The 26,034-nt window shown below is 40.3% G+C and overlaps 1 protein-coding gene across 1 annotated transcript in view; it reads right to left on the bottom strand.

The window, feature by feature from the left end:
* Positions 1–26,034, bottom strand: part of MYO3A (myosin IIIA) — a 134,896-nt gene that overhangs the window by 32,050 nt on the left and 76,812 nt on the right. Inside the window, exons 18-24 of the mRNA XM_067291809.1 lie at positions 25,658–25,868; positions 23,692–23,839; positions 10,805–10,958; positions 8,632–8,720; positions 6,656–6,785; positions 1,078–1,157; positions 352–429 (exon numbers count right to left, since the gene is read on the bottom strand). Coding sequence (XP_067147910.1) covers positions 352–429; positions 1,078–1,157; positions 6,656–6,785; positions 8,632–8,720; positions 10,805–10,958; positions 23,692–23,839; positions 25,658–25,868 — 890 coding nt within the window. The remainder of the gene's footprint in view (positions 1–351; positions 430–1,077; positions 1,158–6,655; positions 6,786–8,631; positions 8,721–10,804; positions 10,959–23,691; positions 23,840–25,657; positions 25,869–26,034) is intronic.

The raw sequence follows: 26,034 nt of genomic DNA, 5'->3' as shown, positions 1-26,034 counted from the left end.
GGCCTCTTGCTTCCAAAACTCTTAAAAGGAATGCCATACCACTAATGTCCAACCTCTCTTTATCTCCCTTCAGGAAAAGCAGGTAAGTGAAAGCGAAGTTTAGTATTGATCATCCTGCACCAACATGACAGAAATGTGGCTGCGTAACTGAGTCCAGTTAAAGGTGGGGCATAACAACCTCTTCTAGACATTTATAACACAAGGACTGCTGAACCATATATGCAGTTCACAAACTCTAAATGGATCTGTGTTGACCCAAGTGCCTGGACAAAGGACAGGTGGGTTTCAAAGGTGAAGGAATAAATCTTCATTCCACTCTAGAAAAACTTATAAAAAAATCTGATATCTTACTCTAAAATAAGAAGCGACTGTCTGTGTTTTCATACTGGTTGTCTCTCTTGGATGATGTCTGGTATCTCCAGTTTCATTCTGTACAGATCAAGAAAGAAAATGACATCTCTTATTTCTACTGAGCCTGTAGTGCCCTTTCCAACACCACAACAAAGCGCCCCTTGGAGAACATCATTAATAAAAAAAAAGTATTCTAAACTGCAAAAGTTACTGCACGATCACTAGCACAAAGTTGTTACATCAGTACATTACATTACTTTGCTACACAATATGCAAACGCCCACACACAGAGAACACAATTTGATAACTGAACATCTAAATAACTGCCACAAATAACCTGACATGGTCTGAGGCGATGTCTGAGGTCCTGTCTATAATTTCAGCACCACTGTTATTTTGGTAGTTCTCTACAAAACATGACTATACTCCACACCAATATTTTAATCTCTCTTTTTGCTACCACAATGCAGTTAGGAAGTAATCTTTTTTTTTTTTCTGATGTTATTATAAAACTACAGCCAGAAACAAGGGAAATGTTAGTTTTTTTACCTCACGGAAGGAATATGAATTGCACAACACAAAGATATCCAGCTAAACAGAAAAGAAAATAGGAGAGGGAGAAAAACCAAGGAAGGGGTTACTTGCTTACTTTTAGTAGCAATAACAGTATTGCCTTTCTAGTTTAAATTAGGGTTCAATGCAGAACCGTGAAATCAATTTTCTTACCTTAGTATGACTGATTGATTTCTGGGGTGTCCACATTTGGTAACTGATTGTAGTTTTGCTTTTAGTGTGTGCCAGGTTACCTGTAGGAAGATGAAAGAAAGCAACCTACCAAAATGCTTAGATCTCATTTATGCTATGTAGAACCACATTATTCAGGCCCCCAATGTAACCATTTGACTATAAAGATTGCTGGCTTTTCCTGAGTATGTCCTTATTTCCCCTTTCACCCTTGGGATGGAATGAGCTCTGAAGAAGTTGCACAAAGATGAATGATGGGCTGTATTTTTCCTCCTTCGGCACTTATGTCACCTACTAAAGCAAAAAAATAAATAAGTACACTGCTTCAAAAAATAAGAAAGATCTATCTTATAGCACCATACTCCTTTATTCTAAGGAAGGCATTGTACTAGCCTAGTTAGCAATTATGGCTTAAAATGGGGACAATGATATTTGTTTCCACTTTAATGCCCTTTTTTACTAACTCCATTTATAAATGTTATAAATTAGTATAAATCAAAATCAATCTCTATGGTTACACACATATTAGCTAATAAAATGAGCCAGTACCCTTCTCTGGCCCTGAGGGCAAGTGGCGTAGGATGACTCCAGTCTATACAGCTAAACTCTATACTTCCCGCCTCTTTTAATCTCCCAGTAAAAATAGGGATGTCTCCTTCCACAGAGCTTGCTGGAAACCATGTCTGGCCTGTGCTTTCTCCTGAACTGTGCCTAGGCATTTCTGGGAGAATTCTAGCTGACATGGACCAAAACTGTCCCAGGGAGGCATGACAACTATTAATCAGAATGGGCAATCATATGGCAGTTTCAGCTACAGTTCATTGTCCCTGCTGTGTTTACTAGCATAGACTTAGTCTTACAACTCCAACACTGGGAGTCAAGTAAGTCAAGTAATATCCTTATTATAATGACTTGAAGGACTAGGTGCATTGGAGTGGTTTATGCAGACACCAGTTTTCCGAAGGAATAATGATAGCATTTCTGAGCTTTACACAATGTCATTTTATGTTGATAAAACCCCAACCATTGCTGCATGCTGCCATTGCTTCTGCTACTAACATAACACCTCTAGAATCTCACTGTACACTGTGAGACCCTGTAATCGATCTGTGCTTAGTTATTACCCATAACAGGAGAACAAGACTTGGATACCTGCATGCATGAGCAAGGAGCTCCTGGCAAAACTCAACCAGAAGAAGGAAGTATACAGAAAGTGGAAAGGGGGACAGGCCATTTGGGAGGAATATAGGAACGCTGTCAGAGTATGTAGGGATGTGACGAGGAAGGCTAAGGCCCGTTTGGAATTAAATCTGGCGAGAGATGTCAAGGACAACAAGAAGGGCTTCTTCAAATACATCAGCAGCAAGAGGAAGACTAGGGAAAATGTGGAGCCTTTGCTGAATGGGGTGGGTGCCCTGGTGACGAAGGATACAGAGAAGGCAGAGTTACTGAATGCCTTCTTTGCTTCAGTCTTTACTGCTCAGGCCAGCCCTCAGGAATCCCAGACCCTGGAGACAAGAGAGAAAGTCTGGAGGAAGGAAGACTTTCCCTTGGTGGAGGAGGAGTGGGTTAGAGATCATTTAAGCAAACTTGACACACACAAATCCATGGGCCCTGATGGGATGCACCCACGAGTGCTGAGGGAGCTGGCGGACGTTATTGCTAAGCCACTCTCCATCATCTCTGAAAGGTCATGGAGGACAGGAGAGGTGCCTGAGGACTGGAAGAAAGCCAATGTCACCCCAGTCTTCAAAAAGGGCAAGAAGGAGGACCCAGGGAACTACAGGTCAGTCAGCCTCACCTCCATCCCTGGGAAGGTGATGGAGCAGCTCATCCTGGAGGCCATCTCCAAGCATGTGGAGGACAAGAAAGTGATCAGGAGTAGTCAGCATGGCTTCACCAAGGGGAAATCATGCCTAACCAATCTGATAGCCTTCTATGATGGAATGACTGTCTGGGTAGATGAGGGGAGAGCAGTGGATGTTGTCTCCCTTGACTTCAGCAAGGCTTTTGACACTGTCTCCCATAGCATCCTCATAGACAAGCTCAGGAAGTGTGGGTTAGATGAGTGGACAGTGAGGTGGATTGAGAACTGGCTGAATGGCAGAGCTCAGAGAGTTGTGCTCAGTGGCACAGAGTCTAGTTGGAGGCCTGTAGCTAGCGGTGTCCCCCAGGGGTCAGTACTGGGTCCAGTCTTGTTCAACTTCTTCATCAATGACCTGGATGAAGGGACAGAGTGCACCCTCAGCAAGTTTGCTGATACAAAACTGGGAGGAGTGGCTGATACACCGGAGGGCTGTGCTGCCATTCAAAGAGACTTGGACAGGCTGGAGAGGTGGGCAGAGAGGAACCTCACGAAGTTCAACAAAGGCAAGTGCAGGGTCCCGCACCTGGGGAGGAATAACCCCATGCACCAGTACAGGTTGGGGGTTGACCTGCTGGAAAGCAGCTCTGCGGAGAAGGACCTGGGAGTGCTGGTGGACACCAAGTTAAGCATGAGGCAGCAATGTGCCCTTGTGGCCAAGAAGGCCAATGGTATCCTGGGGTGCATCAGGAAGAGTGTTGCCAGCAGGTCGAGGGAGGTGATTCTCCCCCTCTACTCAGCCCTGGTGAGGCCACATCTGGAGTACTGCGTCCAGTTCTGGGCTCCCCAGTACAAGAGGGATGTGGCACTACTGGAGCAAGTCCAGCGAAGGGCTACAAAGATGATTAGGGGACTGGAGCATCTCTCTTATGAGGAAAGGCTGAGAGAGCTTGGCCTGTCTAACTTGGAGAAGAGAAGGCTGAGAGGAGATCTTATCAACGTGTACAAGTATCTGAAGGGAGGGTGTCGAGAGGATGGGACCAGACTCTTTTCAGTGGTGGCCAGTGACAGGACGCGAGGCAATGGGCACAAACTGAAACACAGACACTTCCATCTGAACATGAGGAAAAACTTTTTCACTGTGAGGGTGACAGAGCACTGGAACAGGTTGCCCAGAGAGGTTGTGGAGTCTCCTTCTCTGGAGATATTCAAAACGCGCCTGGATGCAATGCTGTGCACTGTGCTCTAGGTGACCCTGCTTGAGCAGGGGGGTTGGACTAGATGATCTCCAGAGGTCCCTTCCAACCTCAGCGATTCTGTGATTCTGTGATAAACAGTTGCAAGTATAATGCATTCCCAGCTAGAGTGTCATGTATTATGTGATGATATCAAGCGCTGAAAACTCCCTGGGCTTAGCTGAGCATCACAGGGTGGGAAGAAAAGAAAGAGGAATACTCACACCTAACTTTAGCTATCTGAAAGTGAGGTGTTGATGGGCGAGTGAAGAGTTAACAGGACTGAAGTTTGTCAATTGATATGCAGAAGAACTGATAGCACAAGAGCTGACGTGCACAAAGCTGCTGAACAGAGGACTTAACAGGACTAAAGTCGTCTACCAACCGATATGCGCAAGGACTGATATGTACAAGGCTGCGGAATGATTAACAAGACTGGAGAAGTGAAGTCTGCCACCTGGAATCTGCACGGACCCCCAGGGAGGGCAGAAGCAATACGGAGGTGTTGTGGTCTTGCCTCGCTAGCAGGGTCCTCCCAAGCAGACAAACAGACAGTCCTGTGATTGTGAAACTCGCAAAAGTCAGCAAAAGCAGTGTTTGCCCAGAGCCCCAGCCATATAAAAAGAGACTTGGGAGCTAGGAGAGTTTGAGCAGGGACGGGAACGTGACCTGACCATCCTCTCCGGCTGGACCGTGAGTATTCCCCCCCCTCCCCTTTTCCTGGGACGCTGGGTTAAGGTAACTCCTCGAGGTTGAGAGCCCTCTCACTAGGAGAGTGAACAAGCTAGCTTTCAAGTAGGGATAAGCAGTCCTTCCAATTAATAACGCAGTAATCGATGGTTTCAGGTTATCCTTTCTAAATTAGTAACTGATGGTTTTGTGTTATCCTTCCTAAATTAGTAATCGCATTATTTTAATGGATGTTACTAATCCAAGAACTTGTGTGAGGAAATAAACATCTTTTTTATTATTATTATATTACTGTCTCAGTCGTTGCTATCGAACCTTCATAGCATGACAGCGTGACAGGTGTCTACAGGATCCCACCATATTCAGTGGAGACAGGCACCTTTGGAGGGGTTTTATCCCATCCTAAGAGAAACATGGGCAACACTCCCTGAGATGGGCAGGATGGGTTGCACTCTGGATATGCTTCTAACTTTCCACTGATTCTAGATGAATAACTTACACCAGAGACCTAATTTTTAGTTGGCTACACCTGGATGGTTTGTGGCCAGTTTTGAAAGTCCAGCACAGCATTTGATAATGTCTAACAAGAAGACTAAAATAACTTTCAGAGTTACATTGCAAAACTTTATTTAAGACTTGTGATCAGTTCTTGGGACCATGTGGATCCTGAACTTGGCTCCACAGAAGTTATTGTTTAGTATCTTAGCAGACATCAGCAAGTCAAAATGTTCAGGGAAGCATGTTGTGCTCAGTGTTCTCCCAAGAGTATTGCCTTAAAGTAGACCTTCAAGACCAAATCTTGCGTTCCACAAGCTAAGCTCCCTTTGTGAACAGTAGGAGCTTGGCCAAAACCTCAGTTACTGTAAGGTATGATAACATTTTAGAGAAATTTCCATTAGGCTTCTTCAATTTAGCCTTCCTGTTCTACTGCAAGTACATCTCCCATGTAATTGTACAAGAAAGTAAAGTTCTTAAGTACCTGTTTTATAGTATCAGTGCCCATCACACTGGGAACAATACTACACAATAACAAATAAGTCCTGCCTGGCTGTAATATATATAATATAATATAATAACAGCAGTTACTGGGGCACTACTTAGCTTGATGGTAGAATTTAAAAAGAGGACACAAATGATGTTTGCCACCTAGATTTTCTCACTGTAGGCAGACTTACCCATCAACCTAAAAAGGCAGGTAGGATACTGTGCAAGGAAACTGGTTCAACAAAGGTGCAACTTTAGTTAAGAATAATTTTGGTAGAGCCAGTCATATTCCTTCTCCCCCCTTAAGAACCCCTTGAGGAAGGGAAAAACCTAAGTCCTCCAATCCAAACTTGGCCCCAGCTCACTACTAGGACCCCATCAGTTTCCTGCTGTAAAGGACTGAGAGACTAGGGAAACAGAGGATTGTCTCCTTGCTCTATGCATTAGATGTTAGGAGCCCCAGCCTTGATTCTCTGCTACTTTAGAGAGAAATTGCACTGAGACAAAACAGGCAACTTGCATATGTCCCGTCCAAAAAGGGCCAGTGACTTACCTGAGCCTTTCTGTTCAGTCCTCAACTCAAGTGATGCACTCCACTCCCTGTCCCGCTCCCCTAACCTGATGAGGGGACCCTGAAAGGAGCCTCTACCACTTCCTTCGCACTTGACCAGACCAATCCCTCCCCTGCAGCTCGAGATGGCAGGGCCTCCATTCTGTATAGATTCTAGGGTTGGAATGTTAAGCCACAAAGTGTATAATATCATCAATAAATGGTCATATGAAACCCAGCAGTGGTCAGCACAAAGGCTAGAGAAGGAGAACAGAAAGATTACCACAATAGCGATACCTGTTTTTGTAAGAGGATGGGTTACTAACTGTCGTATCAGATTGTTTTCAGATGATCGGAGTAGCAGCACAATATCAGCTGGCAGGGTATCTCTATTTTTGGCTAGGAATCCACTCGCATTATACAGAACCTGTTTAAAAAGTGCATTTAGGCATCTTCTGGGCTTTTGAAATGTAAGTGTAGACTTAAGCACTCTGCCATGTGGCTTGTAATATATCAAGAGGCAAAAACAGTTTTTCAGCCATGAGACTCCCTCTCTCTTGCAATCTTTCTTTTGGTCACCGAAAGTTTTAATTTTTTAATACTAAGACCCATTATGATGCAGATCACTAAAAGCAAATCTATTACCCCGAAGTAGCTTGAAACATTAGGGAAAACCTAGTGCAGATGCGTTAATAATAGCTTTAGCCAGTGTGTATTTATCACGAGGACAAGGGTGCTATAGTACTCCATTGCACCAATACAGCTGTTAATGCACAATTAACAATGTACTTGCTTTCAGCTATATCACACTGGATTACTGATGTGATTGTGCACTCTTTCTGACCCATTCAGACTGTGCTGTACTAGACACAGGACTTAATATCTCTTCCTAGAGATCCCTGTATTAATTACAGTGGAAGTTTTCAAAGTCACAAGCTGCACTCTGACAAATGAAATCTCTCTAAAAATTGCCTGGAATGGTGTACCTAACCCAAAATGTACCTTTAGGGCTCTATCTCAATGATGCTTTAAAGGACCCACATATAAAACTGTGTTAGTCTTTAGACGCTACTTCTCAAGAAAGATCTGTATTAGTTCTAGAGAGTCTGAGAGGGGGAGGAAAGAGCAATGAGAGTGATCCATGGCCAAGAAAGCCTGATCTGTGAAGAAGGGTAAAAGATACTGGCATATTTAATTTAGAAAAGAAAACCCAAACCCAAACCCCAAACAGTAAGAGTCTTAAATTACAAACAGGATTGTAAAGGAAGAGGAAATAAATTGTTCTCCAGGTCTACACTAAACAAGACTAGAAGTAATGAACTTAAATCACCGCAGTGGAGATTTAAGTTGGACAATAGGAGAAACTTCCTGATGATAAAGCTTTTTGAACACTGCAAAGGGCTGACTGGGCACTGGTAAAATCCCCATCTTCCATGGTTGATATCAAGAAGGGTACAGGTAGAGCTGTCTGCCTGCTTCTCAGCAGTGAGATATGTCACATTTGTGAAATGCAATAGTCAGAGATGAGGTTCAGAGGAGTTAGCGCAGGCTTTCTGTAGCTCACTGTCTTGTATAAGGGCAAGTTATCATCTATCAGCGATAGGCAGTATCTTGCCTCTTTCCAGGCCAGCTGCTGCAGCACTGCACAGGCACAACTTAGCTTCCTGTGTGAGACAGCAATGTCCACTCCATACTCCATAAAAGAGCTCAAAAGGAGCTGGGAGCTGATCAGCAGTATCTTGCTTTAGTGCATCAGCAACTCCTAACTCCTCCTGAGTTTGTGAAGGCAAAACACCTTGTACAGGAGGGCAAGACTGATGCTTAAATGAAGCAGAAAGTAGGGCATGCGCTACCTGGCTGATGACAAAGGAATGAGTTGAGAACTACGGTAGATGGGGCAGAGGAGGTAGGGTTTGTGGTAAAGGGAGGAAGAATGGATCCTGGTTTGGAGCAGTGGCTACATGGCACAAGGCTTTGAGGAACTAGGTGGAGGGCCACAGAGATGCATTACATAGTCACAGTTTTTTGATTCTGCTGAAATACAGTCAGTTTATTTACTTGGTGACATTTAAAAAAGACATGCTCCATTACTTCTTTTGTGTGAGAGAAAATAACTTTTCAACTTACTTTTGAGGTGTGGGGCACTGCCAACTTTTTCATGTCAGGTTTGAATAGATGAATGCTGGGAACCAACCCTGGAGTAACTGACCTCTTACATTCCCTTCCAGCCCTATGACTGCACAATCCCCAACTAATATTGTTAGGTCTCTTACCTTTCCTGCATAATGATAAATCCCAAAGGTTAGATCTACTCTTTTGGGTCTCCAAAAATATTTTGACTTCAAATTATCTTCAAATTTTTCTGAAAGGAAACATACAGTTTATTTTACTGACATCACTGTATAATAATTGTGCTCTGAAGCTGAATCCTTCTAAGGATATTGCCTGGTTTCTCATACAAATGCAGTAGCACAAAACAGACTGATGTTTTTAAGAAGAAAGGTACCATGATGGTCTTGTAATAAAAGGGACTGTATGGAGAATGTGGGGGCTCCTGGATCAGTCACTTTGTATCAGTTTTTTTTCTGTGTCATCTCAGAAAGCCATTTGCCTCTCTAAGTTTTTGGTCTTCACATATAAAACATGGTAGTAATCCTTCCTACCACACTTGGGAATTGTGAGAAAACATTCAGTAATTGGTTGAGGTGATCAGTTCCAGAGTCTATATAATATGAAGGTAGATAGACAACAAGCTCATATAACTGCTGTAGCATGGGCATAAAAAACTTCTGTTACTGGATGTTGTTACTGGCTTTGTGACTGGGTATTGGTTAAAATCCTCATCTGACACTTTGCACATTCCAAAATAAATAAAAAAAAGGATTCATCTGCACAGAAATCCCACTAAAATAATTAAATCAACTGTAACTGAGACTACTTCAGCTGCACTGAAATATTCAGGATCTGAATTATAACATATTTAGGTGTTTTAATTTTAATTTCTGTGTAGTAAAACCTGGAAACACCATTTGCTGAAAAGCACTGAGGATCAGGTTCATAGCCATTATCTTTACAGAGTCCCAAAACTCTTGCTTAGATATGGTCCAACAAAAATCTCAGAGCTGAACACAACTCAGCTTTGAAAACAATGTTCCTGGCATATGCACCTAGAGCTTTAACTCAGTTTGATCCCTGCTTTTCAAGTCCTGCAGCTAAAAATTCCTGAGGGTAAGAGAGTTCAAAACCTGGATCAGTAGCTTAGGTTCATTTGTACTCTTGTATGTGCATGTTTCTTGCATCAGCTTCAAGAATTACAGAATCACAGAATCGCTGAGGTTGGAAGGGACCTCTGGAGATCATCTAGTCCAACCCCCCTGCTCAAGCAGGGTCACCTAGAGCACAGTGCACAGCATTGCATCCAGGCGCGTTTTGAATATCTCCAGAGAAGGAGACTCCACCACCTCTCTGGGCAACCTGTTCCAGTGCTCTGTCACCCTCACAGTGAAAAAGTTTTTCCTCATGTTCAGATGGAAGTGTCTGTGTTTCAGTTTGTGCCCATTGCCTCGCGTCCTGTCACTGGCCACCACTGAAAAGAGTCTGGTCCCATCCTCTCGACACCCTCCCTTCAGATACCTGTACACATTGATAAGATCTCCTCTCAGCCTTCTCTTCTCCAAGCTAAACAGGCTCAGCTCTCTCAGCCTTTCCTCATAAGAGAGATGCTCCAGTCCCCTAATCATCTTTGTAGCCCTTCGCTGGACCTGCTCCAGTAGTGCCACATCCCTCTTGTACTGGGGAGCCCAGAACTGGACGCAGTACTCCAGATGGGGCCTCACCAGGGCTGAGTAGAGGGGGAGGATCACCTCCCTCGACCTGCTGGCAACACTCTTCCTGATGCACCCCAGGATACCATTGGCCTTCTTGGCCACAAGGGCACATTGCTGCCTCATGCTTAACTTGGTGTCCACCAGCACTCCCAGGTCCTTCTCAGCAGAGCTGCTTTCCAGCAGGTCAACCCTCAGCCTGTACTGGTGCATGGGGTTATTCCTCCCTAGGTGCAGGACCCTGCACTTGCTTTTGTTGAACTTCATGAGGTTCCTCTCCGCTCAACTCTCCAGCCTGTCCAGGTCTCTCTGAATCAAGTTAATGTATTTAAAATAGTATTTGTGTACAAATGTAATGAGAAAGGAATCAAGCAGTACCTGTATCTAGGATCATAAATGATCATTTTCATAGCTTGCTCCCATGAAGCATTGGATGGTACTCGCTTTTCTTTTAACAGTTTCTTGCATCCAACCCTGCATCCATGCCTCCCTGAAACGTACTGTGAAATTGGAATATGGGCTCATTGAAAGCACAACTAGCGTATACCCTAAACTGAACTCACTAAAATGAAATCTAACAGGGAGAAACTCCGTGGCATTATAAACTAAATCGTATACTTACCTACAAGCGTCTGATCTGTTGCTTGCGGGAATCGACTTTCCTCATCCAACAGGGACAATAAACCCATTGGTTTCTGCAGGAACATATCTAAGAGGGGCCTGTTGTCCTCATATTCTATAACTCTTGCATCAACACCTTCATATAGATATTCATTCTGCAACAAGTGACAAAAGGCACATTTTGTCCATTTACACAGAATCACTTCAGAATATAATTCACAAACTGTTAATTGTACAAAATTAAAACTACATTAAAAAACTATGCCAAGGGGCTAAAAACATCACAGTTTTGCAGAAACAAATGTTAATTAGGATGTGTCACACTGCTGAACTATGCATTTTAATTTGCCTTTGGATATATAAGTTCTTCTTGTGGCATATTTGGTAAAGATGCTTCAAATGAATATGCAAGAATAAACAAAAACAAACAGAGCTGAAGAACATAAAGTATAGTGTTTGCAGATGGAGACCTCAGTGTCTATTTACTTTCCTGGTCTGCAGTGTAAAAAATATTTATTAATCATTTGGAGCTATGTTACATTCCCAATTCATTGCTCAGATCTACTTGATGTACAGTGGCCAAAATTTGCAAAAGTGACTACAAGATTACAGAGGCCTCAACTGTTTGATCCCCATCCTCAAATACTTGAAAAAGCTCTTATGTTGAGAAGAATGGTGCACACGCTTTCTAAACATTAAGGCACTAGAAATTGTCTCAGGTTGGCCACTACAATGTTTTCACTCCTTTTAAAAAAATAGGGAAAGGTATACAGCATGATAAAAAAACAATAGAGGACCTTTTTCTTTTCTGGCGGGGGGAATTGCTGAAGACTGCAAATACCTTCATCTTCACGTGAGGCTGAGAAAAATCTAATAACAAAAACTGTGTCCACCGTGTGTCGCAATGGTTTTAGTTTGAAAATCATTAAAAATTACACTTGAGGAATATGAAAATAACTTTCTTTAATCCTTCGGGGAGGCAGAGGCAGGCACAAATTTACCAAGAGAAGAAAGATATAAGGATGCAGCCCCTCCATTATTTTTGCCTGGGTTATGTAACGCAATAGCAGTTATCCACTGCACACTGCTCACATAGACCACGGCTGCCTCTAGTCCTGTGCAGGCTGCTCCCTACAATATCAAACACGTAATTAAGCCTTTGGATTTACTTTAAAAATCATCCCTTTTCCAAAGGATAGACTCTTTTATCTTTTTTCTATTAATAAAAGTGTTGTATTAATATATGATGTAACATCACACTTGTGTTGCCCCGAATGCATTGTAAATAGAGTGTCATAAACATGATTGATGGCTAATATTAATGAGTTCAAAGACCTCTAACCCAGGAAGACCTCTCCTTAGGTGTCATTCACTTGAATCTGAATGAAAGTCAGGGGTGAGTGAAAAAAGCAACACACTGTGTGTTTGGAAAAGCAGTTAACCACATACAACAGAAAAGCACATGTTCTTAGATCTCATACCTCTTCATCTCTAAGCCAGAGAGAAACAGTAAAAAAAAAAAAAAAAAATCAATAACACTGACCTGGAAATAGAGGGCCAAATAAATAAATCTGCTAATCCATTTGAAACAGAACACAAAATATATACCTAAACCTTTCTACTATCCAGACTTACATAATTTCTCAAGCCACTCTTAACTCTAAGGATAGACTATGACTCAGTCTATGTGCCCATACAGAGATGGAGCAGTAAGAACTTCTCTTTCAGTCCCAAACAGGCTCCACATCTCGGCCACACAAAATGTCCACCTATGTCTCCCCTGGAGCAGTGGACAGGTGGAGTTTTGCTTTTCACTTTAATCAATGACCTGAGTAGCAGGGCAAGACAGGAGAGCAATAAACGCATCACAGATATAGGCAAGAAGTTAATTATACATCTGTAGGAGCTACTGGCAGGAAGGGAATGAGTCTATGTTATCTCCCAAAGATAACACTGGAGTAGGGGCAGCTTTACTGAGGGCTATAACTCTACTGACACACAGACGTTTCATTCATGAAACCAGCTGTTACTGCTTAAGATTATCAAGAGTACACTTAGGAGTGGGAAAAGGGATATCAGAAAACAGTGAGTGTTTCTGTGACACTGACACATGTTCAAACAAGCTCTCACAGACAACACATCTAATGATTAACTTCTTCAAACTTTAAATGCTTGTGAGAAAGACTGGTTAAGCATGCCAAAAGAAGTCTTCCTTGAGACTGAGAGGAGCTCTCCAATAGCTGCACTGCACTGCAACAGCAACATGTGCTCCCCTTCCTTACACTGCCAATGTGCAGGGCCTGACCTTCAAGCCTTGAAGCTACGTGACCATTCAGTCTTTTGTGTCTATATCACAACCACTAAATGGCGTGTCAGTGCTGACAGTCCCTGCAGTGCTAACATCTGCCTGGCAGCATAAGGAATGGGTTACCTTCATCACTGGCCATGGGCTCCTGGAAGCGGGCTGATAATCAAGCCTTCCAGGCACCACTGTGACAGATGACTCAGAAATAGGAGATACCATATTACATTTTCTTATGCAATGCTGGTCTTCAATCATCATATTATGATATGAGAAGCAAGGAGAAAAGCTTTCATGATGCACCTCATGAAACTGTAATGAAATAGATCTTATTTGAATTAATAAGCTGAATCAGCTATAGGATGCTGTAATCCCCAATGATGTTTTATGACAAGAAAGCTCCTTAAAATAACAGTGGCTCATTGAAATTCTAAAACAGAATCCACTAGACAGTGTTCCTATAGATGGGATGTCAAAAGGATGACTGAGTTATACTGACACGTGGGCTCCTATCTCATCTCAGTATGACATGGTGTCTTTTTGGTGATCAAAACTAGTATTAGCTTGTGCAAACTGGTTTCACTTACTAACAAAAAAATTATTAAATGCATTAGGAAATTATCTTCATGCTTACTAAAAAAAGTAATAGCATTTTGCTGAGAATGTGGTATGATGCCTCTCTGGTTTAAATGGAAACTCTGGAGACTTACTCAGAATGAACCTTTTTCAGCTTAAAGTAGAAGATTAAATTGTCAAGATGAATATAAAATAAACATTGCAAGTATTTAATCCAAAAAGTAGCATCCTTACGACATTAACAATAAAATTACCAGTTTCCAATGTATCTTTGATATTTGACATCACATCTTTCACTTGTTATGGCAGAATTGCAAATGCAAATGAAATGGGAAGGTTGTCTGTGTGGATCCTGCTACTTGCAGATTATGGAGTTGGCAGAGAATTAATTTACAGCACTCCCTTAGACATAAGCAAAATACTTTCTTCAGGGACAGGACTGAGTGCTGCAAAAGTTGTGCTTTGCTTTATATTAACCTAACAAAAGCTTGTCCCAACATTCATTCCACTTAACTGTAGGCACAGAAAAGAAGCGATTAAATTGAGAGCCCACATTTCTTTCCCAGACCGTGAAGACAGAGATGTGTCCACTTGTCTCTACTGACTATAAGAAATCTAATCTAGTTTAAGACTATATTCACTACTTTGGCCCTTCTGTCTGCTCTAACAGACACCGTGAGCCTCATGCTGCTATGTAGACTGTCCCTGTGAAATCTCTAGGCACACTCAACCTCTGAGTATGACAAAGCAGCATATGAAAGCTGGGGAATAACATGGTAACTGTTGCACCACTGGGTCAGGCTGAGATCCAAAAGAGTATTTTAGCTCCAACTTCTGTTTATGAAATCAAAGTTAGGAGCCAATTGGCAGTTGGAGCTTGTATACTTTGGTAAATTTGGAGTCCAAACTTAAAAAGACCTGGTCTAAGGGACAGTGGTGTGGAATGAATTGTGCTGCCTCCTCTTAGTCCTTTAAAACCTGCATGGTGTGGGGAAATCCATTATAAGATAAAAATGTTTTCTTTGATTCAAAAAATTATATGATATCATTCTCACAAGGTTTTGATATAACCCACCTAGATTCAAAATAATTACCAGATTTCAATATAAAATGGCCAAATTAAATATTGTATCTCATTCTAATCTACATACTCACCCAAAGGATGAATTTAATTCCAAATTCTTATTTCTCATTACAGAACAGGAACAGTCTTTCCAGTTGTCACTAGAAAATTAGCCTTGTGCAGAGGCAGACGACATGCCTGTGGGTAGGTTATCTCCCTAACCACAACATGTAAAATACTGTGTATCTGGATTGACCAGGGCTAAAAAGCAGCATACCCAGGAACAATATCACACCACAGGTTTAGCGATACTGTGATACCATTTACACAAACACTGACTTTTAATATCATTTAGAAGAAAAAGAAATATCTACTCTATATTATCAGCAACAAGGAATTTCAGAACGCAGCCCTGGGTATTCCCTGTAACAGCAAAACACCATCTATTGTCCTGTATCCATTCTGCAAATACAGCTCTGGGTCTTACATAATTTTGGACTAGAAGTGTATGCATGAAGGGGAAAGTAATTATATTCCTCATGAAACCTTATTACAATAACCAGAAGGCTCCCTTGTGAACCTATTTTTCTGTCTGTTCACCACATCTTTGGCATATATCATATATATCACTAACTTTGAAAGATGATTAAAACCCAGCACAACCACATTAGGAGTACAATAGAGACAGTGAATGCTATGAATAACATTCATATAAAGGATTTTTGAATACTGAACAGTTCTTGTGAACTTCATCCCTGGTAGACAATCTTCAGCATTGCTTGGTAGGAAGCTAAAGGAAAAACAGAAAGCACTTCTCACTCTGGCTGTCTTATAATCAAAGGCTTATGGTCACCTACAGGAAAATACAAATTCTTCCTTAGGGAAACCAGGTGCTGTTTTTCTTTATATATTACAGTTCTCTCATTTACTGCATCACTGCCACAAAGACTAATACACAGATGATAACATGAGCAACAATGGCACTTTTTCTTAGATCAGTGGATCTAAAAGTACATTATAAAGTTTGTTCAGAATTAGTATCTCCATGTTACAGATCAGGCTGAGAGGCTCAGAGGTAGGAGCTGTCCTCAGTTTCTGCCCAGCATTTTTGCATAGTGCCTTGCAAGGCACTGCAAAACGTACAAGACATCAGAACATGAAACATTTGGTTTCAACTAAGAATATATTTTTTTATTTAGGAACAAAAAATCCAGTATGTTTTGATTCTTCATCGCACCAAGAGCAATGGAAGCGCATCAAAGGGCTCCAGGGTCTTTTACGTGAGATGATTGTGCTTGTCTGTCTGCATATTGAGAACACAACCAATGGCTTGCTGATGGTGGTAAGAAAAAATGAGCTTTTGTTCTCTTTTGTTTTTAAAGGTACTAAAAAAGTCTGCAAGTGCCATAGATTTATATATTAGGTACAACATGGCAGATACCAGTTCCTCCCTGACTCCCCTTCCACCCGGGACAGCAGGTTACATTCTATTTCACTTGTACAAGAGAGGAGAGAGCAGAGAAGAAACTACAGCTGTGCCAGAATGAAAGCAGTGACAGCAGCAGCACATCCAGGCCTTTTGTCTAATCCATGCATTGCTGGCATCACCTAACACTTTAGATTAGTGCTTTTCGTCCTGCCTTGCCATTGAAAAATACAAAAAGAGGGAATGGTACAATACACCATATTTTTGGTAAGTTTATCATTTACTGAGCCACCTGTATCCCTCTGGCAAACATATGCTATTTACTAAGGCATATGACATTCTTCATTAATTCTGTTAAGGCAACTATGCCCAGGCTGCTCATTCCTGAAGGATGCTGGGGGAGTGCTCTTTGCAATTCGCCCATTTAAAAGAGCAGCTCTAAATGGTAATGTAGCTCTTAATAGAGGCTGCTTAGGGAATGCCCTCAACAACAAAGCTTTGAATCTCTGACCACATCCTAACCTACTATTCCCATCACTTCTGAGGCTATATTTTTAGCAAGCCACACGCCCCGGAAAAGCAAAGCTGTGAACATTTTTCACTTTTTCCTCCCCTCCTATGCTTTCTGCCACTGAAGTGAGCTGCAAGTGTAATTGCATTGTCCATGAGTGAATCTGGCTCACTTTTAGCAGAGAATAACTACAAATAAGCAGAAAAAAGTTCCTTATAATAACAATTATTCCAATTTGCACATTCTTCCTTCAAAAACTCTGGGAAATGGACAGTGTCCCTAAGGATTAAGAAATGGGCTGTCTCAGACTAGCAGAAAACCTGCAAGACCTTCTCTTGCCTTACTATCAGCTCTAACACATCCAGGAAGAGAACATTAAGCTTAAGTGTATGTATTGATGTTGACCTTCAAAGTAGCTTGAGATAAGAATTGGGTTTTTATATAACCAGTCTTGGAACAAACCAACGGAAGGAAGGTGCTGATAAATCCATTACTTTATGCAGTGCCATTGGCAAAGCCATTTGCAAAAATGTGAGACATAAAATGCTCACAATATAAATGGAAAAGGAGCATTTGTTTCAAATCAGAATATATTTATATGCACTCATTTTTTCAAATGTATTTCTGTAGTCTTGAAAAGTAGCTGGGTGACAACTTTAAGCCAATGGATGTATCATTTCAACTTTTTTCTGTCTCAGTTTCCATATCCATAAACACAGATAATGATACTTACTGTCTTAATGAGAGACTTTTTGATATTCACTGAACTATAGAAAAACTAGGTATTACATTATGCCTACAGTAGATACAGATACTGAAAAGACATCACAGACAATGCTAAAAACATGTCATCTGCAACATAAAATACAATTTAGTCTTATGAATTCACTTAACATTTGTCTTCCTGGCTCAAGTTGCCAAAAAATGATTTGCTTCCCTTAGTTATATAATCACTACTTACTAGATTGGCACAGGTTAATTGAGAACTAGACTATGATCAACTGACTTGAGCCTTGACTTACCACAGGTATGTCAAATTTTATCTACTTTCATGTGCCATGGAATTGAACTATAGGAAACAGAGAAATGAAGAAATAATGCACGTATAAGTTTTACTTTTTCTCTTTTGGAAACAGTGAAAAAAATTAAAACAAATTCCCGAATCTCAAGAACCCTTTGTCCCAGATTTCCTTGGGCAGATCTGCAGGATGCAATGCAGCGTCATGTTTAAGATTCCTGAGATAGCACTGAGCAATCTGACGTCTATTTGGCACTGCACAGGGCTATGAAGAGATATTAGCCTGGGTCCCCAGAAGCAGGATACCTCCATCTGTATGACAGTCAGCTTGAACTAATGAAAAGTCAATGCAAAGGCTACTGAGCGGCTGCTGGCATCAGACTTCTCCTAATCTAACTCTTACTTTTCAGTACTAAAGACACAAACTCTTACATGTGTGTAAAGTCAGGCAGACACATTAGTGATGGCTGGGGGTGTCTTATTGGTTGACTTTTAAATAATTGATATGAACAATGAGCTGCTGAACTTTTCATTTCAGTCATTAAGAATTTTGAAAATATTTTCTTTTTTTCCATGTACGGAAACTTTAGAATGATATTTTATATTTTTCTGCAAATAGCTTTCTTTTATTTGTCTGCAGGGAGGGCCTGTATTGACAATTAAAGTACACTATTAGTGCTGACACAGAAGAACCCTTAAAATGAACACACAAGATGCTGAAACCATCTACTTTCTCAAAAATTTTTCGTGTGACTTAAATCTGGAAAAAAATATTCTAGACAAGGGAAAAGTGATGTCTTATAATGACTATGAATCATGCTTCAGATCATCCTGTGCCTTTCGGTTGTAATGAAGAACAATACATTTGTCATTTCCTAGTACTAAAACAGCTGGAATTTACACCTACACTTGCACGAGCCTAATCTATATTGCTCATTTTACACTGCTGTAGTACTATCTTCAAAGAGTGCTACAAGACGATATAATGAAGTTTGATATAATCTGGTGTAGTGGTGTCATGTAAACTAAAAGTAGATATCTTGGTTGGTATTACAGACAGGATGTAGACCCTTATAATAGGAATATTAAGATTGGTATGAATGAAATATGAATGGGAATGTGTGTACAAACACCAGAAGAAAGAGCAGAACAAGTCTTAGAATAACGGCCTGTGATTTGAATGAAGAACATTGTTCACAGCAATAAAATTGAGGAATGTGTTGTTTACATCAAGCCCAGAGGGCTTGGACTCAGATAAAACCACAGCACAGATGACTAGTGAGTAGAAGGCCCTGTACTCCAAGAGGATAACTGCAAGGTTACAGCACATCACATACGCCTCTCCTTTCCCTCCTAGCCCACCAAAGAAACAGACTGTAGTCATAAGGATCATATATTCCAAACAAGGAATAACAGACAATGATGCGTAACTTTGCCTAAAGATTATGGAGGCTGAAGTAAGGAAGGTATTGAAGAAAATAACTGCCACATAACAACTGCTGATTCTTAAGAGTATAAAAGATCTGTTCAAAAACTAGTTCAGCCAGAGGACCCCCAGAGACATGATGAAGACTCACTAGTTGGTGTCTCTTATTCTCTGTGTTGCTCAGAAATGATCCTGGCCAGACCACTTGAACATACACATCTTGGTGCTTGTGTGAGTGAACTATACCGATGAGAGAATGAGTGTGAGTCAGTAAAATCAACATACTTAGAGAATTCATAAATAAAAGATCACTCTCCCCTTCCATAAGGTCTGTCTATTGTCACACTAATTTACTACAAGGAAAAATGGGTAAACTCTATAAGTTCAGTTTTTCCTCATCTCTCCACTGCAAAACAACCCTCTAACCCCTTTGCAGTAGGCCATACGCAAGAGGATCTGTATCTACTACATGGTAAAACCACAAACCTCTACTTTAATATATGTCTGTCCAAAATTTTCTTTAAAAGGCTTTCTACAAACAAGTGAAGGCAGATTACACTGGACAGGACTCAAGTCTAAGGAATAGAAGGAGTATAGAGACACTATTTGAACATAAAGGGATGGAGTTAGGAAAGCCAAAGCCTATCTGGAGTTGAATCTGGCAAGGGATGTGAAGGGTAACAAGAGAGGCTTCTACAGGTATCTCAGCAGCAAAAAGACTAGGGAAAATGTAGGCTCTCTGCTGAATGGTGTAGAGGACCTTGTGACAAAGGACATGGGAGAGACTGAGGTACTCGATGACTTCTTTGCTGTGGTCTTTACTGGTAAGAGTTGTCTTCAGGAATCCCAGGTCCCTAAGACTAGAGGGAAAGAAAGCCTGGAACAATGAATATTTACCCTCCATGGAAGAGGATCACATTAGGGAATGTATAAACAGATTGGACAGACACAAGTCCATGGGACCTGATGGGATGCACACATGAGTAGTGAGGGAGGGAGCTGGCCGATCTCATTGCAAGGTCACTCTCGACAATCTTTGGAAGGCTGTGGTGATCAGGAGAGGTTCCTGGGGACTGGAAGAAAGCAAATATCACTCCTATCTTTAAGAAGGGCAAGAGGGAGGATCCAGGGAATTACAGGCTGGTCAAAGATGCTTGATTGCTGCAATGATGGAGCAATCTATCCTGTAAATCATTTCCAAACTGATGAAGTACAAGAAGGTGTTTGGGAGTAGTCAGCATGCATTTATGAAGACTAAGTCTTGCCTGAGCAACCTGACAGCCTTCTTATTGAGAAGATGAGAGGACAGCAGTGGATGTTGTCAAGGATTTTGACACTGTCTCCCATAACATTCTCATAGATAAACTGAAGAAGTACGGGGCTAGATAAATGGACAGTGGGATGGACTGAAAGCTGATTGAACTGCCAGGCTTAAAGGGTTGTGATGGTGCCACAAAGCCCAGCTGGAGACCAGAACCTCATAGTTGATGCCCCACCACCAACACCACCTGCCTGGGGGCCAATACTACTTAACATCTTTGTTAATGACCTGGATGATGGGATAGGGTGCACCTCCGCAAGTTTGCAGATGATACAAAACTGAGAGGAGTGCTTGATACAACAGCTGGTTGTGTTGCCATTCAGAGGGACCTCAACAGGCTGCAGAAATGGGCCGAGAGGAATCCCATGAAGTTCAACAAAGGGAAATGCCAAGTTCTGCACATGGCGAGGAATAACCCCATGCACCAGTACAGGCTGGAAAGCAGCTTTGCAGAAAAGGCCCTGGGGGTGCTGGTGGACAACAAATTGAATATGAGCCAGCAATGTGTCCTTGTTGCAAAGAAGGCCAACAACCTCCTGGGCTACATTAGGGGGACTGTTGCCAGCGGGTCGAGGAGGGTGATCCTTCCACTCTACTCATCACTGCTAATACCGTATCAGGAGTGCTGTGTCAGTTCTGGGCTCCACAGGAAAGGAAAGAAATGAATTTACTGGAGCAAGTTCAGTGAAGGGCCACAAAGATGATTAAGGGATTGGATCATCTCTCAAATGAGGAGAGACTGAGAGAGCTGGGACTGTTTAGCTTGGAGAAGAGAGGGCTCTGGGGGATCTTATCAATCTGTATAAACACCTGATGGGAGGGAGTAAAGAAGACAAAGCCAGACTATTCTCAGTGGTGCAAAGTGGAGAGACAAGAGGCAATGGGAACAAATTGAAATACAGGAAATTCTATTTAAACATCCCCCCTTTTTACCATAAAGATGGTCAAACACTGGAACAGGCTGGTCAAAGCAGTTGTGGAGTCTTCATCCTTGGCCTCTTCTTTTCCCCATTGGGGGCTATACTTAATGTAGACCAATAGTTCAGAACATGACTGGACAAGGTCCTGAATAACCTGCTCTAGTTGACCCTGCTTTGAGCAGGGTGGGGTTTGGACTAGATGATTTCCGGAAGTGCCTTCCAACCACAACTATTCTGTGATTCTGTGAATAGTAAAGTCAGAAAAGACAAATAGTAAAGAAGATTCAGATTCAGACTGGGAATTTTGTACAACCCATAGGACTGGGCAAACCCTTGGACATAGACAGGTGTCAACAGAAGGCCACTGTGAACAGAATGGTACATCAGTAATAGACACAGTAATGTTTCTGTTGAATGAGGGAAAAGTGTCCAGTGTGAAGATTCAGTCTGGTTACAAACATTCTCTTCTTTTATACTTTATGGACTACACTAGTAGTTGCTAATTAAAGCAGACAGAGTAGCATCTTAGAAACTTCATGCAGAAGTTAGATTTACACTGCTTTCTAATGTGTTTTTCTCATTCATTCCTCTATTCAACCAAGGACTTAAAAACACGGGAGATCTCCATATTAATATATTAAGAAGCAGAATAAAAAGTCTTATAAAAGGAGACAGCTCTCTGCAGCTGTCGTCTCTACTCCTTTTAAGGACCACATCTCGGTCCACCAACGCATCCAACTAGTACCTGCTAATTTGCCAAATTAATGAACAAATATTTGAGGAAGGGTGGGGCATCTACATTTCTTGCCATGAGAAACAATCTGTTCAGTGTCAATTTTTTTTTGAGAGAAATAATGACCGTCTCACTCAGTAGAACAGGACTGAATTCCTTGATATATGTGGTCATTACTTATAACACAACTTTATGTTATAGATATTGCCGTACACTTCTATTTTTTCCTTTGCTTTCATAGAAATCATATGTTATGAAAGAAAATTACATTTTTTTCCAACATCTGGCACAATACAAGTCTCATTGACTGTTGCATCTTTGATTGCCTGGATTCTGACTGGAAAAAAGAACAATTTTTCAGTCTGTACTATTTCCTTCTTCATTATTTGGCCATCACACCCTACCAGCTGTTAGAAACAGCAGTAGCCAAGTCCTCTTTTTGTGTGAATTTATGTACTTTGGAAAGAAGACACCTAAGTAATTACAGTAGTTGAAGTTAATTTCTTACTCTTAGATGGTATTAAGGACAAAGAAGGATTTGTGACTGAGAAATCTCTAACATGAATCTATAAGAAACAACTACAAGATCTAGGACTGCAAGACAGCATTTCCTGAAATAACTGGGAACAAGAAAAAATGATGACCATTTAATAATATTTTCCATTTTACACCTCCAAACTAACATGTGCATGTACACGCTTACATATATAGACACAGTCCAAACTTGTATCTGTTTCATCCTTAAAACAAGCAGTGATTAAAACTGACAAAATACTCTTTTCCTACTAAAAATTAAAATTAATATTTAGGAAGATTTTGGTCTATGGTTCTCAAAAAATAATAATTTCAACAAAACAGAAAATTTGAATGTTGAGTGTCCTGGTCATGCAGCATTCTGGAATATTTCTATTTTCAGTGAATTTAATTTTTTTTTCCACAGATGTTATTTTTTTCAAATAACATTATTGGATAATGATTTAAAGATGATTAATGTAATTTTCATGGAATTCTTTACAAAGTTGAGATGATCACTCTTTGAGGTTTTTCACTGTCCCCTTGAATTTCATTAACTTTTATAATTACAATTCTATTCCTTTTCTCTGTTTCACATCGAATTATTTAGATTAAATCCATCATTATTTAGCTTAGATGGTCTAGTTCCTGAATAAGAACAAAATAATTGCAAGATTTCCAGTTTTTAACAGTGAAATCTCAGTTTTCATTATGCTTATTAGTAAGCTATTATGAATGCTACACTTTACAAATTATGTTACCGCTCATTTACATTTTTTTACTGTAGAACCATACATTACATCGCTTGCTATTCTTCAGGAAAATAAAATTGCATTTGCATCAGACTGATTATCACTGTATTCTGTTGCTTAGATACCATAAATTTCAAATTTAATACATTTTAGGTGGGCATTCTACTTGCAAATAGCAATCCAGCAGTGCTTTGCCTATACACTCAGAAAACATTTGTTGTAATTTGCAATTTACAACTTGTTATGGAAAAAGAACTGTGTAGTTTCTTGAGACAAGGTTTTTTATGTTCAGCAATACTAACCTTTAATAAAATATTCAAAACATACCTGTTCCCAAGCAAAGACATGTTGATTGAAGTAGAACTGAATCTGTTCATTGGCAATATTGATACAGAGTTGTTCAAAAGAATTTTTTTTGAAATTCTCAAAGCCAAAGATATCAAGAATTCCAATGTTCCAACCATCATCATTACCACTGCAAAGATTAAATAAACTTTTTATTGTTGTACCTCAATTATTTTACACCGACTAGCTCCATTATTATTTCACAATAGCAGATAATAGGCCAAGTCCGTAAGACAATCAAATAGGATGAATTTTGCTAAACCAGATTTCTCTTAAAGTAACAATCAATTTTTATTTGAAGTACAGTAAGTGCACATAAATTCAAAGATGACTGTATTTGGAAACCAGATACACTGAATCATATAAGGACAAAGTCAACTGATAATCATAGAAGATTTGCAATTTTCTTTTTAAACTAGTATTTATTAGCCATTAGTCTGATGTAAAAAGCTGACTACAGTGCAGAAACAGCATGCAGTTCTTTTTGTTTCTCTTGTAATAAAACAGGCTTTACTCAATTGCACCTTCAAATTAAAGATCGCTGAAATTAAACATTATTCCTTTGTATTATTTATCTGCAACAATTAAAATTGCTTATTTGAATATGACAGTCTGAAGAATGAATGTATAGAACTTTTATGCATCTAACTAGTCTGAGTATTAAGTACTGGTGTGTGGTATGAATTTACACTACCATTCAATTCCAGAAAAGTACTACCAGTAAAAAACTAAGCCTGAAATTTTAGCCCAAGGAATTCTGAGAGCTACATGATCATTTCTGCAACTTGACAAAAAACATTAATACTTTTATTTATTGGCTGAAACAAAAAATAACACAAAGATATATTTTTCTAACAAACTGAGGTTGGCATTAGTATTTTTTACTAGCTAAATTAAAAAAATCCACACTTTCCACCCACAAACCCCATTTGAGCTTTCTCTCAACATTGTTTTTGTCCATAAAAAGTATAGGATATTAGGTATGTAGAACCTGCTTCAAGATACCTGTGAATGGCAATTGAGCCTCTTTGAGAATCCACTTTGAAAAACAGAAGTGTTTCATTTTGGAGAGACCAAAAGTACTTACTGATCTTGATCTGAATTTTGTAATCATTTTATCTGTCTGGAAATTACCTTTTGAGGTGAATAAACTGCTGAAATTTGTCTGCCCGGTTCCTCTCCAGAGCTAATTACAATAAACCAGCAAATATAAATTGTTTTATTACCACAAAAACAAAGCAGACTTCTGGGTTTTTGTACAGTGAACATTTCAGGTTGAACTTTCCACTTCCTCACCAGCACTGTGAGTATTCAACTTGAAAAGAGCTCTACTGGCAGCCAGAGAGGGCCCTGACCTGCTGGATTTACAATGCAAGCTGCATCAGTTCTTCTTTGATTAATTTGCCCAACATAGTATATCCTCATTCCTAGCATCTTTCTGTGTTTAAGGGCAGGGTGGGCATTAACCTCAGCAAGTATGTTTGGAACCCACTCTCACATAAATATTTTGTAACAGCAGCAGCACAAGCAACAACACGGATGCAAATGAGAGCAGAATTCAACCTGTATAATCAACAGATGAATGTCAAGAGTTGACCCTGAGTACTATGAGTAAATAGGAAGAGAAAAAGGAAAAAGTGTTAATATGTAATTTCAATAGTTACGCATAATTTACAAAGGGCTAACTAAGTTAACAACACATAGGAAAATAGCAAATGCCTATACTATCAATATCTACTGTACTTTCACTAAATACTATGAACAGGATAAAAACTTATTTTTTACATGGTGTTGTCAAGAATAAAAAAGTATCAGAGAAAAAACAGAACAAAATAAAAAAGTATCAGAGAAAAAATAGAAGAGTTTAGTTAATTAAAATTAACGCTCTAGTGTAAAACACATTATTCCCACAGAAAATATCTTTTAATTCTGGAAATGTTTCCTTTACCTTAAATGTTTGTCAGGCTTGAGTAAAGCATTGATGCGATTGACTATCCAACTAAAGAGACGCCCATACAGTGCTTTGGCCATGGCATCTCGGACATCAGTTGCTTTTTCCACAGTGCTGGGACGAATAATCGTTTCTCCTCGAGTCACTACACAATGAGAAGTGAGGGCCTCTTGCAGTTCATCTGCCTGAATACACAGCAAGGAAGCACCTAACAAGCAAAGTCATAAACACAGCTCAGAGACAGATTTCTGAAGGAAAAATATGCATTGCTTTGGTCAAGGTTGCAAGTACAACGTGTTACAAGTAAGGGCCAAATCAAAGTTTTCAGCTGTAACTAATGAGGCTGTTTACACCAAATGGCTGTCAGTATCTAA

The sequence above is a fragment of the Apteryx mantelli genome, chromosome 2, assembly GCF_036417845.1.
Source record: "Apteryx mantelli isolate bAptMan1 chromosome 2, bAptMan1.hap1, whole genome shotgun sequence".
NCBI lineage: Eukaryota > Metazoa > Chordata > Aves > Apterygiformes > Apterygidae > Apteryx > Apteryx mantelli.
Note: the sequence above shows the minus strand (reverse complement) of the source record. Positions and strands in the feature narration are given on the sequence as shown.